This window comes from Melospiza melodia, chromosome 2, assembly GCF_035770615.1.
Source record: "Melospiza melodia melodia isolate bMelMel2 chromosome 2, bMelMel2.pri, whole genome shotgun sequence".
NCBI classification, from domain to species: Eukaryota; Metazoa; Chordata; class Aves; order Passeriformes; family Passerellidae; genus Melospiza; species Melospiza melodia.
In genome coordinates, this window is record NC_086195.1 from 101,440,276 (window position 1) to 101,458,476 (window position 18,201).

The 18,201-nt window shown below is 34.8% G+C and overlaps 1 protein-coding gene across 3 annotated transcripts in view; it reads left to right on the top strand.

The window, feature by feature from the left end:
- Positions 1 to 18,201, top strand: part of PIBF1 (progesterone immunomodulatory binding factor 1) — a 106,528-nt gene that overhangs the window by 61,327 nt on the left and 27,000 nt on the right. For 2 of the 3 annotated variants that reach the window (XM_063149427.1, XM_063149428.1), the window contains exons 11-15: positions 1,267 to 1,432; positions 4,692 to 4,842; positions 8,724 to 8,814; positions 12,072 to 12,174; positions 13,959 to 14,089. In XM_063149427.1, coding sequence (XP_063005497.1) covers positions 1,267 to 1,432; positions 4,692 to 4,842; positions 8,724 to 8,814; positions 12,072 to 12,174; positions 13,959 to 14,089 — 642 coding nt within the window. Of the gene's footprint in view, positions 1 to 1,266; positions 1,433 to 4,691; positions 4,843 to 8,723; positions 8,815 to 12,071; positions 12,175 to 13,958; positions 14,090 to 17,837; positions 17,952 to 18,201 lie in introns of all 3 variants that reach the window. The other variant, XM_063149426.1, reaches the window with a different exon arrangement.

The following is an 18,201-nucleotide window of genomic DNA, read 5'->3' on the forward strand; positions in this document are numbered from 1 at the left end:
TTATGCCATCTCTTTTCCAAGCTGTAGGGTCCTAGCTTGCTTAGGTGATTTATTCCACACAGTGCAATTGTGTGAGTGTGTGATGTTGCTGCATGTCAGATGTAACCCTTCCTACCTTCTCTGATGCTCTGACACTTCTGTTCCTTGTCATGTGAGGTTCTAGAATGGTTGCCAGCATTCAGTAATGCAGGCAACAACATGGCAAAGTGACACAGTGAGTTCTGCATTATTTATTTCTTCCACAGCAATTTCCAAAATGTTTGTTTTTACCATTATTTAAAACTGAACCAAAGTTTTAATGGTTTTATCACGTATAATAAATCCTAACATCTCACTTATGAATGAAAACAGTCAGGTAGGAGTTCATCATTTAATGTATACAGTAAGGAGCATTTTTAAAACCTGTGATTTACTTTGCATATATGTCTTTTGAATTTTGTATGTTATTTAATGTGAAGATTCTTTAGATTATCTCCTGTTCTTCACATCACCTAAATTTTCATCAATCTAATATTATAGTATTCTATTGTCAAACTTTTTTACACCTCATTTTTGAGATTGCCTGTTAAGTAGAATGGATGAATAAGATAAATGAAGTCCACTTCTGAGTGGAATCTTATTTGTCACTTATAACTACCTTATAGTGATTTTCTAAAAATTATACTTAATTTCTGTTTTTTGAGAAGGATCTGTGATTCTGAGTGACTGTGGAAATAATTACACCATTGTGGTCTGAGTTTTCTTTATATCATTGGGTATGGAAGAAGCAGTGTAGCAAATACCCATATATCTCAAAGGGTGCACCACTGATATCACTGATGTCTAATGTCCCTTCTCCCTACCACATGTAACACGTGGTGGTGAAGAGGGAGGGCAAAATTTCATTAGTGTCTCTCCAATAAAAACACTTCAGTGCATGCATTTGTCTACCAAGAAGGAGATTCACATTGATCTAACTCCTTAAGAATAAGGAAAATAGGTATGCTGTAAAGTCATTGTCATTTGATTCCACATTAATAACATATTTAGAAAAGCCATTGACAGATGTTTCCGCCTACTGTGTTGTATTGTCATTATAATAATGAATTTTCCTAATGCTGTCCTAAATACAGGTTACAGTAGTTGCATACTAATACTTATTAAGGTCTACAAAATACTACAATATTAATTTTTGAATTTTATATCTGTGGTGAACAGAGCTAGGATATATTCCAACTTTGCTTATTTTTGAATTGTCAAAACTTTTTTTTTTCATTTTTCTTTTAGGTATAGACAAATGCAGCTTGGCACAGAAAGCAAAGTTGCTGAACTTCTTCACCAAAGTAAGTTAAAGTCCTTTGAAACTGAACATGTTCAACTCATGCAACAAGAAACAGCTAAGAATCTTTCACAGTGCCAAATGGAATGTGAGAAATACCAGAGAAAGTTGGAGGTATGTTATATAAAGAGACACTTTACAGGGCATTAACATAGTTGTTTTCAATTTGAATGTAAAGTGGAAAAGCTTGGAGAAAAAGTAACAACATGGCGTGGCTGAATTAGTATCTCCACCAAACTGTGGTCAAATGACCCAGAAGCAGAGTCAAATGACACAGCTTACTATGTTTGATCAGTTTAATGGAACAGAAGGTCACAGGGAGAGGAAAAAGCAAAACAATCTCTTATGGAAAGATGTTAAAGACAGAACCTCATTCATGTGGGGCTTATTTATCTGCTTGTATCACAGAGCTGCTTATGCCAGTCTGTGTGAGGATTGTAGGGAGAGAAGACAGTTTCACCAAAAAAGGTACAGTGAATTCAGTGTCATTATTTGCAGCTAGGACCTGTAATAGTACTGTTACATAATAAAATAATAAAATAATTTGTATTGATATACAATTTCTGGAATAAATTTTTCTCAGCTAAAAAAGTCAAGGTGAGCATGGTGTATACAGCATTGAAAAGACCTAACCTTGCTAGTCCTGGCATGATGGGTTACCTTGGTGGGATGCTTGACACCCACCCAGTCACTCATTCCTCCTAAAGAGGATGAGGGTGGGGTAAATAAGCTTTTAAAGAGCATGGGTTGATATAAAGATAGGGACATCACTTGCCAATTACCATCATGGGCAAAACAGACTTGATCTGGGGAAAACTAATTTCACTTATTACCCATTTACAGGTTGGATGGTGAGGAACAAAGACAAAAAGTAAAACATCTTTGCCCACCCTGTTCTCTTTTATTTTAACTTTCCTCCCTCATTTCTGACCCTTGTACCTCCCCCTTCCAGTGCAGTGCAGGGAGGGATGGAAAATAGGGGCTCAAGTCAGTCCATAGCAGCTCCTCTCAGGAGGAGTTTCCTCCTCACACTTTTTTATCCTGCTCCTGTGGATCCTCGATGTCCTGCAGCTTCCTTCAGGAGAAACTTTCCCTCCTATCTGGGCTCTCCACAGGTTGCAGTCCCTTCTGGGGATGTCCACCTGCTCCAGTATGGGGTCTTCTATGGGCTGCAGTGTGGCCATCTTTGGTATGGTCTTTCATGGTCTGCAGGGAAGCAACCTGCTCCACCATGGGCTGCAGAGCACCTCATGCCCTCCTCATGTCACCTCAGTGTCAGCAACATGGCCCTCTCTCACTTTTTTTCCCCTCACTCCTCACTGCCATGCACCATTTTTGTGCTTTATTAAGTAGAGTTTCCTTGAGGTGCAGCACTTTTGGCTGAGGGACACAGCCTGGGCACCTGCAGCCAATGCACCTGTTTATGTGGGCTTTAACCACTTGGGCCTCTTCATCTCTACAAGCTTAGAACTCATCATCTTCAAAACATACATATCATATCCTGTTCACTTATTTTAATCTTGGAAATGTGAGTATTCCACAGAGAACACTTACTTTAAAACCACATTTCTTCACCTGTCCAAATTTAGTCCCAAAAAGATATCATAGAGTGCTATTTATGAGATTAAATGAGATTGGTAGTTTCAAACGAATGTCAGGATACAAACTGGACTGGACAGAAGAAAATTATTTGTATGGCAGCCTTTGTTTTTTGGGGGAAGGATGCCAGTCTTCAGATTCCCACATTTCTAGTGCTAAACCTGGCTAAGTTGTTTATGAAAAGGAACTACAGAGTGGCAACAGAATTAGAGAGCTTCAGATAGACTTTAATTTCTTGTTTTGTCCGTATTGGGACATTCAGATCCTGGCTGATGGGGTTAGTTGTGGTCACAAGCACTGGGAGTGCCAGTTTTGCTAAACTTAGAGATTGCTAAATAGATTTTTAATTGCACAGACATGTCTAAACTTGGAGAATGTAGTTCAATTTGAGTTATATTTTCATTTTCTTTGTGGAAATTTTTTGATCTGACAATAACTCAAATATTTGGCATTCAATTCTACTGACACTTTTGGCACTTGTTTTTCTCTTTAGAGAGACACTTTTAAATTCTTTCATTTAGAAATATGCGCTTAAGTGCTCTTTCATTAAGAAATATTCTTGCAGAATTAATATTTGATGTCTGAAGCTTTTATTTTTTTGTTCCTTTTGACTGAATTCTTGGGGTTTTTTAATTTTCTTTCCTATATATAGCATTAATGTACTAAGGTTTTTTCCCTACCATTACAGGACGTTAGTCTTTATTAATAGTGTTGGCACTGGTATCTTGTGGCTCAGCTACAGCTTTCTGGACTAACTCTTGCTTTTATTTAGGGCATAGAGTAGTTTCTCTTGCTAACCTAGGAAACAGATGGTTTTTATGTTGCCCAGTTTTGACATATACATGTATTTCTTCTGTGACACTGGACTGAACCTTTGATATTCAAGTGGCTTGTTTCTCTAAGCATTGTGAATTCTTTCATGGTTTCAACAGTGACTCTAATATTACTGCTCTGCACACTGTGTATATATTTCTGTACCTGCAAGTCTATATTCACTTGTCATTCTGAATGTTTGTGATTTTTACTTGGAACTTAATATGAAATTTCACAGCAGTACCGCTTGGTTATTACTTTACCTGTATGGTGGGATTTTTTCTGCAAAGTATGTAGATTGCTATTTTACATATCAAGGACTTTCTTATTCCAGTTTGATGTGTTTATTTGGTCAATGTTTTTTCCTATTATCAAGTACTTTATCAAACTTAAATTATTATGCAGGCCTTCATAGCTTTTAATTTTGAATATGAGTCTTTTGTTTAAGCTTAGTGGATTAAGTATTTACATAAGCCTTGAATGTTAATAGCATATTACCTTTTATTAATAAGTAAGTAATAAGACTGGTATGGCTTTAATGGCAAATTTTTGTATTTGTATTCTGCAAAGGAATGTTCATAAATTGATGACTGAAGTCAGAATCCAGTTAAAGCAACAAAAATTATTGCATTTATGCTATTTTGACTGCTGTGTGTAAATTTTTTTAGTTGTTACCTGGCTTTTCCTAAGTTTCCTTTAAAATTCTTGCAGCTTTTTCAGACAGCTTCTTAGAATTAATAAGGCCTCAGCAGATAGGCCTAAGATCTGAGAGTTTAATCTTTGCAAGATCATATTATTGAAAGAATAACTACTTTTTAAAGTACTTTAATCTTTGCTGTGCAAAACTTACATCAAATATTTGCTATCATACCAGTACACATTTTATATGTATTATATTTTGCCTCATTCAAAAATCACTGTAATGCTGAATCCCTGATGGTTCCATTATTCATTCTCACAGGTGCTTACAAAGGAGTTTTACAGTCTTCAGTCTTCTAGTGAAACCCGCATTATTGAGCTTCAAACACAGAATGCTGAGTTTCAAGCAAGACTAGATACGTACGAAAAACTTGAAAAAGAGCTTGATGAGATAATACTGCAGACAGCAGAAAGTAAGTTCTGTCACAAGTTGTTTTATCTGTAAGTGTTTCTGGCATTACAATATCATTTTTCTCATGACTTGGAAAGAATTACAGTGTCTGTCATTCTTCTTCGTTATGCCTGACAAGTAAAAGGCAATAATTATTTTGATAGAAAATATTAATGACGGGTTTCTAAGTGTACCTGTAAATATGTATCAAACATCCATATGTTTAAGTTTGTGGTTATTGAAAATCAGCTCAGTATTCAGTCATTTCTCTTTTCCTTATTCTAATTATCCATTATAATTAGATACATCCTTTAGGATTTGTCCATTATTTTAGTACATTTTAAATGTCAGGAAGCCCTCTTTGTTGACAGGCAAATACAGGTTTTATATTTCATTACAGTGATTAATGTGAATTTTTTAACTAATTGGAAGGAGGAAAAAACCTCTTCCTTCTGTTGAATTAGACATTAAGTAGTTGCTTGTGGCAGCTCAGTCTGTTCCAAGTACTAAACCATGGATTAAATTCTTACCTGATTACTCTTGAAAATTTCTGTCTCTTATTTGAAAAAATTAAAATGTTCCCAAACACAGCAAAATTTGTGTAAAATCTCTATTTGGTTCTTAGCCTAAATCAATCCACAAAGCAATTAATTTCTAATTAGAAACTCTGACTCTAATCTTGAAATCTTTTAGCCAGTGGGTAGACAGAGTAGGATATTTTAAAATTTCAGACTAATTCAACTGTCATCTCCTTTTCTTCTTCTTCCTCCTTCAAAAAATAGTCACAATTTATAAAGTATAGAAGATTATTGCATAAGCTTTATATATAAACAGTAGTGTCTGATAAAGTGTGCATTATCAAGATGTAGTAATGTTAGTGACCAGACTGCACATTTTATGCACTGCAGCCTGTACTTAGAATGGCCTGAGTACCCAAAGGTTCCAGTCTGACCATAAGCATGTTTGCATGTTTGCTGTATACACACTTCTGTTTTAGTCAGTAATACATTTTTTTGGACCTTACCTTCATTTTCTTCAAGGAGAAAGTAGAGTTCAGAACACTGGTTTTTGTTTACATTGGTTTACGTTTTCTAATGCATCTTGGGACAGCAGTTAAGTTTTTTACCACATCATTCTTAACTTCTCAAATATCTATTTTAATTACAATTAACATTCTATGCTGCAGAATGCTAAAGAAAGGAAAATTTGCAAATGAACTGTTATTTTAAAATATAGTGACTATTTTCTGATTTCCTTGGAGAAAAAAAGGAGTCATAGCTTAATATTATTTCAATATACTTTCTCTTTAATACTGAACTTGCTATTTCACTGTATTTGATATACAAAGTTAACATTAATACTAGTTAAGTCTAGTATATTAGGGAAAACAGAAGGAAAAAAGTAATTTTTTTAAATAAACACTTTGAAGGAGAAGACAGATGTACTTCCTTCTGTGTCTCAAATTATGCCCTGATAGTTAAATGTCATCAATAGGTAATGGTAGAAAAATAACTGAAAGGAAGTATAACTATTTTTTAAATCAAGTGTTTTATGGAAATACTTCAGTCCATCTTTCTTGGAATATAATTTAGACTGAAGTATTGTGTGGAAGACAATTAGAGTTTTCTACAGACTCTAGTGATAATAAGGATTAATCTTCATTCCTGTGGTCACCTCTTTATATTTAAATAGCATATAATTCTTTTTTCTTCATCCTGAGTCATGAAGCCTCTGCTGTTTTACACTATTTAGGGATGTCAGTGAGGGTTGGGTTCTCTGGACTTTTTAATAAACTGTGTATTTATTTACACATGTGAGATGGCTTTTGTCATATAATATATAAATCACATATATATGCACTTTTTTTTTCCCTTTGGAAAATATGCATGTGGAAGAGATCACTGAATTTTTACTGTTACTTCCTGATCATTATGCCTCACTTTATTAATATTGAAATGACATGAAACAGCTTATTCAGGAAGCTATCAACAATTTATATAGCCAGTTCTTACAGTGCCTAAGAGGTTTCCAGATGAATAACAGTAGTAAATTTCCTTGGCCTTTGTCTATTCTTCCTTTTCAGAGTACAATCTTCATGCTAGGGTATTTTTGTTGTAGACTAGTTGTTTGATTTTTCTTGTTTCCATTGTTCAGTATCTTTCTAAGAAAAAGACTGAACCCATCTATATCCTCACAATGGCACGTCCTTGCTGAGTAGCATAAGAGACTGTCATTAAGAAGTGTCCCCTAGCTTATAAAATGTAAATTTACACCACAAAGTCAGGTGAAGAGCCTGGAATGTTGTAAGAGAAGAGAAGCACACACTGATACAGAATATTATTTCGATACCTACAACATTTCCAATTTCTTTTGTGTTTGTCTTCCTGATGTGACATTTACTGGGCACTAGAGACAGATCTGAATTTACAGGACAGGATCTTACTGACATTTTTCTGAGTCATTTGACACTGAATATGTAACCAAAAAGAAGGGTATTAACAAAGCAGGATAAATTATTCTTTATGATTTTCTGAACCAGAGGTGTTTAACAGCACCTAAGAAGTCTTTGTCATATTTAAGACAGCTCTGAAGTGCTGGTGTCTTTGTAGTGCCACGTTAGTAAACTTTTTCTGTCATACTTACTGAAATTTCTATATTGTTTTTAATGTACTAGATATGTGACTTACCACAGGTGCTGTTCTAGAGGCTTTTCTCTTTCTAAATGTGTTTTAAGAATCCTTGTTTAAAATAGCATTACAAGGGTATTAGACAAGAGGCAAAGAAGTTACAGCATTTTGCAAGTTGTTGAGAAATGGAGGTATTTCTGATTTTGATGCACTTGAGCATTAAGAAAGATGAGTCAGATAGGACTCATATAATTTCCTACATTTGTTTCTCCCGTGTACAACTATTTGATTCAGCAAAGCTTTTGTGTGGCGCCTGGGCTGGTGTTTACTTGTTCTCCCTCTTTCTCTCACACCCCTGCCGCTCCCATTTTTCTCATTGTCCCCCTTTACACCTCCTCTCTGTCCCACTCTCTCTGCCTCTTTCTATTTCACACATACACTTACTCTTTTTCTTTTTCTTTTTTTTTTCCCTGGCCCACTTCATCTTACAGGAGAGCGGAAACGAGAATTCCAGTACTTGAAATATGAACATAGACATTTTAATCTTGCTGCTATTGGGATTTCCTTTCAAAGCAATTATAATCTGTTTAAAACCCTTAGAAATGTGTTTTCAGAAATCAATCACCTATGGAAGCAGAGATTGTTTTTAATATTTCTATTTTGCATGTACTTAAGAAGCTCTTTTTTTGGCCTTCTCTGAAGAAATGGATGGCATTTGTTTTCATCAAGTGTGCTGAAATTTCTGATCACACAGCCTTTCAAAAACCATAGTGAGCAGCTTCACTGTGACCATTTGCAACATCAGATGTGTCCCTTCTGGTCCCATGGACTTTGTTATGTCCTGTCACCTTAAACACTTCAAATTTTGTCTTCCTCTACCTTCTCATGTATGCACTGAGAATTAATTATTTAGGTTAAAAACTTAAGCAACCTAACTTTCTACTGCTGAAGTAAACTTATACAAGTAGTATGTATTTTGTGACCATACCAACAGTATGAATATTCAAGATAATTGAACTATTTTTCTTTACTTTTATATTGCATAAGTCTTACGTTAAAGATAAAAATGAGAAGTGTTGTAAGTAATTAAAGCGTGGCACTAAATTTGATGTTAATGGTGAAAAAAACTGTTCCACTCAAGCCCAGAAGGTTACACCAACTGAAAATTTAGCTTCTAGAAAAATGTTTTTGCATGTTGAGTTGTAGATAGAATTGCTTAGAAGTTTATAAGTTCTGGCACTGTTCTTCAACAGCCCCTTTCTGCATTTTTTTGCAGTGGAAGATGAAGTTGAAGCTGAAAGGGTTCTTTTCTCATATGGATATGGTGCTAATGTTCCTACAACAGCCAAAAGACGACTAAAGCAAAGGTAAAAAAAGAGTACTTCATGAATTCACTTGTTTGAGATAAACTAAATGAAGATTACATGCATTAGGTTTTGTATTAAGATCCAGCTAGTTTGATTAACATGAAGAGGTTTTTTAATGGCTTAAGTTTACAGGAATAGATTGAGAACTAGGACCTGTTAATGTAGTTGATACATATGAATGAGCATATTTTTGTACGTCATTTTAAAACCTCTTCTCACTGACTTTTAGAAAGATTAATTATAATTGTATAAAATTAAGCAGCTGTAAAAACAGATTAGTTACATTGTTTACATTTATATAATAGCATATGCATTATTAATAACCTAAAAATCATTGTATTTAATAGTAAGAAAAACTTACTATGTCAGGATATGAAGAAGGACAGTAGTTCAGAGCATAACTATTTTATCTTCACTAATACAGGGTCTTATTCCACTTGCATTTTTTTTAGTTTACTCTGATTTGGTCAATTTGAAAATTTGATAAACAGACTAAAATGATGCATAGGTGAAAAACATGCCTCTTGATCATAGTCATTTTGAACTAATAAATTTATATTATGCATTGTCTTTAAGAAATAATAGTGACATTTGAATGGCTCATTGTGAGCTTGTGTGTAGTGGCTGTGACTCAGTTCTCCCACACAACTAACAACGGGCTAAAAGGAAATGACCTCAGGCTTGCCAGGGGAGGTTCAGGTTGGACAAGTTCTTCACAGAAGTGGTTGTCAAGCATTGGAATAGGCTGCCCAGGAAGGTGGTGGAGTCACCGTCCCTGGAAGGTGAAGAGTGTGCAAAAAGCCTCCATGACCCTGTTGCACACCTGGTTTAGAAAACTGTTGAGAGCACCATTTCCTAAAGCTTCAGTTTATTCCTCTTTTGTCAATAGTTTGGGCACTTTTCTGAGTTTCCACTTTGATCCTTCTTTTTCCTCACTTTATTTGATTCAGTTTAGATTATTTACGCATATGACAACTCTTTTGAATTGCCTTTGAATGCTCAATCTGATGATCAGGCCAGGATTTCAGATATGCTTGGAAGACACTTTTTGAGCTTAGAAGCAGCTCTCTTGGAATGACTCATATGCTCCACTTTTGTTCCAAAAGGCATTGACTAATAAACTGACTTAATCCTTCATAATAGTGTTGGAGACTTCATAGAGTTTCTTTATCTTTTAGAATTAAAAAGATTTAAAAAGCCATAAAAGACTGTGTATGGTTTACCTGTTGTTTTGATTCAAGGAAAACTGCCAGGCAGATAATGTGTGTGATGCCTTTAGCTGCCAAAGTTTTTAAAAGCAAAGACTCTGACACCATCCTCTATTTAGCACCATTAAAGAAACACAGATAAATTTTCTGCTCTCTAGGATTGCTTAAGGAAAGACAATCTATTACAAATGGGAATAATCTTCTTTCTGGAGTCCACTACCTGCTCTTTAATCCCAGACATATGGGACGCTAAATGAAGAGCTCCTTTAAGTTCACATCATGCACTTCAGTCTCTCAAAGTTTGTACAAAATGGACCTTTTCAAGCAGTGTGGGGTCTGTACTTCTTTGGCCACTTGCCAGAAAACAGCTCCTTCATTACTTCAAACATAGGCATTGTACATCCTTAGTACTAAATTGAGCCTGCCTGGGAGCGCTCTGAAGCATCAAGACCAAATGGCCTGTAGAAACCTGTTGCCATAAAACAGTTCTCAGTGTAGGATAAACTACATGTGAACAACATATTGGCAGTAATTTGCTTGCCATGCTGACTTCTCAGCTATGCCTAGGAACTGCTTGGGAAGTGTTAATGAGAGAATACAAAACACTACCAGGATGACTTTGGTGGTTTGCTAACAAGGAATTACCACATTTTTGAGCACTGCATAATTTTCTAGTATAGTTGGAATCAAATGTTTCCAGCATAAGATGCCTTTGCACATCAGTCCCTTTGTCTCTGCTTTCAATTCAAACTAGTCAAAAAACATACTAAAAAGTATGCCTGAAAGCTGTACTTGTGTTATCCTTAAATATTTGCAAATTCAGGTGAAGTTCACCGAGTAGTTGAAGCCTGGAAAATTACAATGGGCTGCATTCCTAAATTTGCCATGGGAAGGTATCCAAGTTTTCACTTACACTCTAATAGCTACTAGTCAAAAAAGTGGTTCCTTTCTCTTTTGTACTAGATGAGATTAGTGCATGAAAGAGTATGTTTATAACACAGATAAAGATTGTTAAGACTTCTGTCAAATCCAGAAGTCTATTCCATTTTACTGAGGAAGAGATGGATGTTATGACTGGTCAAATTTTCCGATAAACTTCGTACAATCATCTAGATTTATGCATGCTTAAGCCTGAGCTTCAGGTCAGTCAGTCTGCTTTAGACCACTCTACCCTCTCCTAGATTCTGTATCATAGTCAGGAAATGGTTGTGGAGTTACTCAAGAACCACCTGGATGCAGTCCTGCACAACGGGCTCTGGAGGTTGGACTGGATGGCCACTGTGGTCCCTTCCAACCTTGCCCATTCTGTGATTCATAGGAGTTTGGAGGACTAGGTTAGATGTCTGCTAGCCGGCTCTGCAGTGCATATTGAATCTTCCCTTTCCTGCCCATGGACCTGTGCTCTTGAATAGATTCACACCTCTTTTATTCTGGACATAAAGCTTGCAAGAGGTTGAGGATCTAATTTTTTGACTAGGTTGTTTAAGTAGGTCAATAATCCTTTCTCTTCAAAGTTAATCTGTGACTTTACATAAGAGTTTATTTAAAACAAAATTTGCAATAATATTAAATTATTTAGCATATTAAATATCAGACAAAACAATTTTGCCTCTCTTTTGAAAGTGATATAATACTACATTTTCAGTGTTTTGCTGCAAAACATATATTAATGAGCATCTTTAAACCATTATTTAAGTTAGAATTAAAGTGAGTTTGTAAAATTGCTAAAAAGTAAATAATCATAATTAGATGAAGGATTTTGACAGTATTTCTACAGTTGTGTAGTATTGGACAAATTGTAATTACTATGCATAAAATATTACAATAGCATAACTCTGGGAATGTTATTTTAGGGCTGTTACATTTTGTAATATTTTGACTGTTTTTCTAACTTTGACTATGCAGCATGTTTAACTCTATAGTTTATATATGTTAATGTTTAAGCATTGGTGAAAAATTAAGGCCATCAAATCCTGAAGTATAAATGTTAGAATTTCTTTTGCCTATCTTGGAAAAAATTCAAGTTGAGCTTGCTTTTTACTGGCACAGTGTTCACTTGGCAAGAAGATTGCTGCAGCTAGAAAAGCAAAACTCATTGCTTGTGAAAGATCTGGAACATCAGAAGGAACAAGTAATACAGATTTCACAAGAGGTAAATCATTATTACACAAAAATTCAAATATGTAGAAACATTACAGAACAGCTGTTCATAAAATGAAATCTTTTCTAAATAGTGTTTTTTATCTATTTGATGTTAAAAAATGGCCTCATAACTAACCAAAACTCCATGATAGAAGTTTTCAAAGAAGTTTATATTGTGTTTTGCAACTAATATTGAAAGGAAGATTACTTTACAGGCTAAACAAGACTGTAAGCCAGACAGACAACATTTTGATTTCTGAAGAGAAGAACAGCCAGCCAAGCTAGTTTGTTCTGTTTGATACTTAATTGTTCAATGAATGCATCACTACTTCTTACACAGCTCTTCTGTTAAATCACTTTTGAAGATATTTAACAAACCTCAGCTTGAAAGGTCCCAGAATTAGGGCAAACTAATTTTTTTAAAAAATCTTTAAATCATCTTTTAGTTTTTCTCATAGGAACAAAAGGACAACTAGGTTTTCTATTAGATGATGCCACCATATGTAATTTCTAGGCTTACTGTTTCAGGAATAGTAACAGCTTAATAGTTTGATTTTTAAAGCCACAGTAATTACAAATTAGAATTACTACACCCAAGTACTTCACAGAGTGCAAATACTGAAATTTCTACATATTTTTAAATTACTTGAATTTTATAAATTGTATATGTATATATATGTCTATATAGGTTATTTCAATGAAAGATACATGTACAGTGAAGTTTGGGGATTTTTTAACCAATACTTTAATTTTTTATGTATTCTTAGGTATATCATGGTAATTTCTATTTGACTAAAACGTATTCTTTCAGGTTCTTACTTGGAAGAAAGGAAATTGGTGAATCATAGTTATCCTTGGTATTCTTCCATATCACTATCCTTTGTCTTAAATTGTTCTGTGTTTCACTTCATTCCTTACCCACAGTAGTTTTTTACTTGCCTCACTGATGAAAGATTCAGTATCACTGACCTTAGTTCAAATTCCTGCAGCTTTCCACAGGAGCATCTTCAGCTAATTTTTATCCTGTCATTAAATTTTTGATCTTTTACCATATAATTGTATACATTAAATCATAATACAACCCAGTACAAAGTTAAACTTTTTTGTGTAAAGTTCTAAAACTTTTCTTTGCTGTCTTTACATGATTTGTACTCCCAGCTATTGTTTTTCTTGATTTTTTTTTTTAGAACAAACTAGGGATCCTGTAGACTACAGCATGCTTAAGTAGCCCATTATTTCTTTTTCCACTGAGAGTTTGTTCAGTCATCTAGATGAAGTCTAGAACATGGATAAAAAGCTGATGCAAAAGTGATTTTTTCAGCTTTTGGTTTGAACGTGGCTCAAATACTGCTACTTAAGTGCAGTATTTATTATGCAACCTCTTCAGCTTTTTAAAGGAGGGAAGAAAATACCACAGTAAGTCAATAAGACCATAAACAGAGGCATTGTGACTCTTCTTTTATTTTTAATCAATGGAAGCTGTTACATTAAAACCCTTGAAAATGCAGATTAGGGGAGTGTAGAGAGTGGTATCATTATTGCAGTGAAAATAGCACACAATTAGAACAGAAAAGTGTGAAGATAGTGTACTAGTAATCAATTTGAAGGAGGTATGTTTCCTTTTTTGTGTATATAATAAAAGGTTAGGAGTTTATATTAATATGCAATTGGTTAAAAACAATAATATCCAATAATAGTTCAGTACTAATCAATAATAATTGTAATAATCAATAATCAGTAATAATTGTGCTTTATAAGTTAAAAAATTAATGGTAGTGATACCTTTTTTTGCAGCTTGACAGAGCAAATTCTTTGTTGAACCAAGCACAACAGCCATACAAATACCTCATTGAAACTGTGCAACAGAGAGATTCTCAAATAAGTCTACAGAAAGAACATATTGCACAACTTGAAAAAGATTTCAGGTAATTAAAATCACTGATTCTTCTTTTACTTTTTCTTAAACTGAGGGTAAAAGCACTTATATTTTTATCATTAGAAAAAAATTGTGCTATTGTCCACGAAGTTGAGATGTTAACACTCCATCACTGACCAGCTCCAGTCCTCATGCTGGAATTGTAGCACTTGTTATTTCCCTCACAATGTCAGAAAAGGTACTTTAGTTTTGGAAAAGTAGCTGTGACAGATTTAAAGTGAGTTTGGATTTGAGAAGAGCTCTCATGAAGCAGAGAAGAGTTCAGAAAACTAGAAGGAAAGAATGACACACCATTTGTACAACAGTAAAAATCAAGAAAAAAGTTGGAGAAAATTATAATAGCATAGTCCACCAGTAAAGGGTATTTCAGCCAAAATTAGAGCATATGCTCTCATGGAGACTCTGATTTGCTACTGTATCCATCTATCAGCTCTCTCTAACCACTGAGCAACTTCCCTAACATCTGATTCCCAGGTAAGCTGTTACAAAATAATATTCCTTTCAAGGAAGTTGATGGCTGAGTCCCACTGCACTACAGAAGAATTAGTGTTTTAAGTATTCGGTGTTTATGTGGTGTCTTGGGTTAGGAATAGCAAACATTAACTATTAGGAGATATTAATGTGATTCTGTTATGAAGCAATTACATGAAAAATACAGGATTTTCCACTAATCTACTGAAACAATTAAAATAAAACAGGATTCACCCTAGCTAATACTAATCTTACATATTGTCATACATATGCATGTATTCATAGTGTTTTGATGGTTTGGGATGGTAGTTATCCCTTGAGGATAACAAAAAATCTAAAAAATGCCTAAACATGCTTATTATCCAAGCAAATCTATATATGAATCAATAAGTTTAGAAATATAAACTGAAATATTAATTCATAGTTCCTGACGATATTTTTCACTGAGCCTAATTTTGATTCACTAAGACTAGATCTTTTTTAATTCCAGAATCAAGTGTTTTTAATATTTTCCTAGAGTTGTTACATTGTAAGAAACACCTCAAAGATTAATTATATTTTTCCAGAAAATGAAAAATTCCAGTGTTCTCTATATACAGTGTCTTACTTTCCATTTGTGAAAAGTATCAAAGAATTGGTCACAAACTTTTAGATTATGGCAATAATAATGGAATGGTTTTGTTATCACAAAGTAGTTCAAAAGTATCTCAAAAGGAAGATAGAAGGGGAATGCATAGGTGAGGTCATTTCTGAAAGTGTGTGTTTCATGCTTTAAAATCTAAAAGAACTTAAATGTGTTGTTAACACTGATTTTCTTGAGTTAAATGGCTCATTGCCAATAATCTGTATGCTTAGATATTCTTCTTAAATTTACCTTACAAACTAAGGTACCTAAATTAGAGACTTAGGTTAACTTTCCTTAATAGTTCATGGAAGAAGTGACATCTCCAAAAAGTAATTCAGATTTTGGGTGGAGTGAGTTACTTCTTAGAGATGCCTATTGCTCTCCATTAACTGTAAAGGATTTTTTTTTTCATTTTAAAGGGACTCAGGTTAAGAAAGAAAATGAATCTGCCCATGAATGTGAGCATTCATGGTAAACATGCCAGCAGTACTCCACTGTGGGGAGCTGGGGTGTGCTCAGCATTCATCTATGTTGCTGTAAATGAAGTGTGTGGCCTGACAAAAAAAATACTATAGCAGAAAAAAGTAACATTTACTTTGCACATCAGTTATTTTGGTAATTTTTTTTCTGGTAGTTTCCAGTATTCCTTGTAAACTGAAAATAGCTTTTACTCCACTATCACAAGTTTGCCCAGTTTCATAGCCCAGAGAAATTCTTGAGAACAGCCTAATGTTTTAGGGCTTTTGTGCATATTAGTAGTCCTTAATTTTGTCATTCATAACTCCATATTTAAAACAAAGGTCCTAAACTGTTAGCTGGTATTCCCTGGCATACATGAGAAATCATAATCTGGGATGAAATTGATAATGTTGATCCTTTGCTTTCCGATAAGTGAGAGGAAGGTTAGAGGTAGGGATTTCTATCCAGAGAAACATTACATTCAAGAAATTTCTTGTCATGAGGATAACTTTTTGGAATCTGCTGATGACAGTTTTAAATTAAAATATCCCTTAGGTGATTTCAGATTACTCTCAGCTATTCCAGAACTGAATCAGAATGGGATTTAAGTAAATTAATGATAATCCTACCAAATATATGCCAAGTGAAGCTCTGCTGGATCAAAAGATTTAGCCCACTATTCCTATCCCTCTTAGTTTATTAAACAGCATTTTGTTGGTCTGTGCATGGAATATTTTTGAGAGGATGAGTTCAGAGAATTAATGCTCCTCAAGGAGAGCCTTAAATTCTGCAGATAATGTTGGTGCTATTAGAAAAGTATTAATGAAAACACTAAATATGGTTTATGAAGCCTGGTCTGTCTGTATTTCAGAGCTGAAGGAAAATTTTAATATTTGTAAGACCATTTTAAAATGAAATTGTTCTTTCAACCATTACCTATGATTAATAGTTGATAATACTGCAATTCTGCAGCAGTCTCTATTCTGAGGTTTAATTTGTGCTACAGTTACACAAGGTACATTATTTTTTAACATTTTAAGTACAGTAATGCATTAGTCTTTTTTCTACGCAGCAATTTCACAAGAACCAGCTACAGGAAAAATAGTGCTTGAATTCTTGCTTTCAGATGAACCTTCAAAAATACTAGTGATTTTTTGAGTGCATAATTTTTTTAATCTCATATTTGAGTACCAGATTGGAGACAAATTAATGTAGTGTTGATAATGCCTGCACCCTGAGAATCAAGACTTAATTTATCCTTACAGCTGCTCCATGCTTGATCATAATTTTCCTTCCTTTTTATTTAGTGTGCAGATTCAATGGTGGAGGGGTGTTCTTTTCATGTTGTTTTTTTATCTCATCTGCTCATCAAAAGAGAACATTCTGTAAATCATGGATTCCCCAAGCAGAACAGGCACATCTGTGTTATCAGTGCCAGTGTTCTCTTATCACTTCCCACTCAACTTGAGTGTGGAGGGATCAGCAAGGACTTATTTGCAAGTGAATTTACTTTTTTAGTCTTAATCCATAATTGCCTCCTATACACAGTGATCATGGCCAATAGTCTTTATAGAACATACTCCTGGCGTGATTAGGTTCCAGCAGATTTCCCAGGATGATGAGTCAACACTTTATTGCAACCTATAAATGTTTTGCAGCAACCTGCAGCACTTTGTACTTCATGTCTATTGAGAAGTTTGTTGGTTGTACTGGATGTGAGTTTGATTCTGTGATGAAACAGAGTGTTGCTTAACAGCAGATGTTGTTGAATCAGCACAAGAGGAAGACAAGCACAAGGAAGGCTATCTATGACAGAAATCTCATTTTGGATGTTCTTGGGCCATATCTTTATCAATTTTTCACAAAATAGCCTAAATTCCCCTATATAATGGTCCCTTAACAGGCCACAGATGTGTTCAGTATTCTCCACACTCATAATTCTATTAAAGTGTCATTTTTTACAGCAGTTATTTCTGCAAGAGGAATGGGAAAGATTCAGGCAGATCATTTTGATATAGTATTTTTCACAAGTCCTGCAGACCCATCTAAGTCTCTTTCCAGCATGGTCTTCAAAGTTCACTTTAGCTAGAGCAGCTTACCTGCCTTCATCCCTAATTGTCACACCTGTAGAGCTAAGGGTCTTTCAGAGCCTTCACATCAAAATATCTTCCTCTCTTGGAAGGACTGTTCAAGTGGTGCTCAAGGTTGCCTGTGTCAGTAGCTGTCAGACTGAATCAGAGTGGTTTGGATTGGAAGAAACCTTTAAAGATCATCTAGTTCTACCTTCCTGCTATGGGTAAGGACATCTTCCACTAGATCAAGTTGCTCAAAGCACCATTCAGCTTCTCACTGAAAGGAGAGAAACAACCAGAATACTTATCAGACAGAATTAAAGTAGCGTATCCAGCAGACCTGGAGATACTTTGTTGGTTTGCTGAGAAGTGTGTCCCTTCTGAACATGTGGATCTTTAGCCATACCTTCCTGAGAGCTGCAAGAGCTGTTGTGGTTGGGGTAAATGCTTAACTGGGCTGCTGCCATTGCTGGG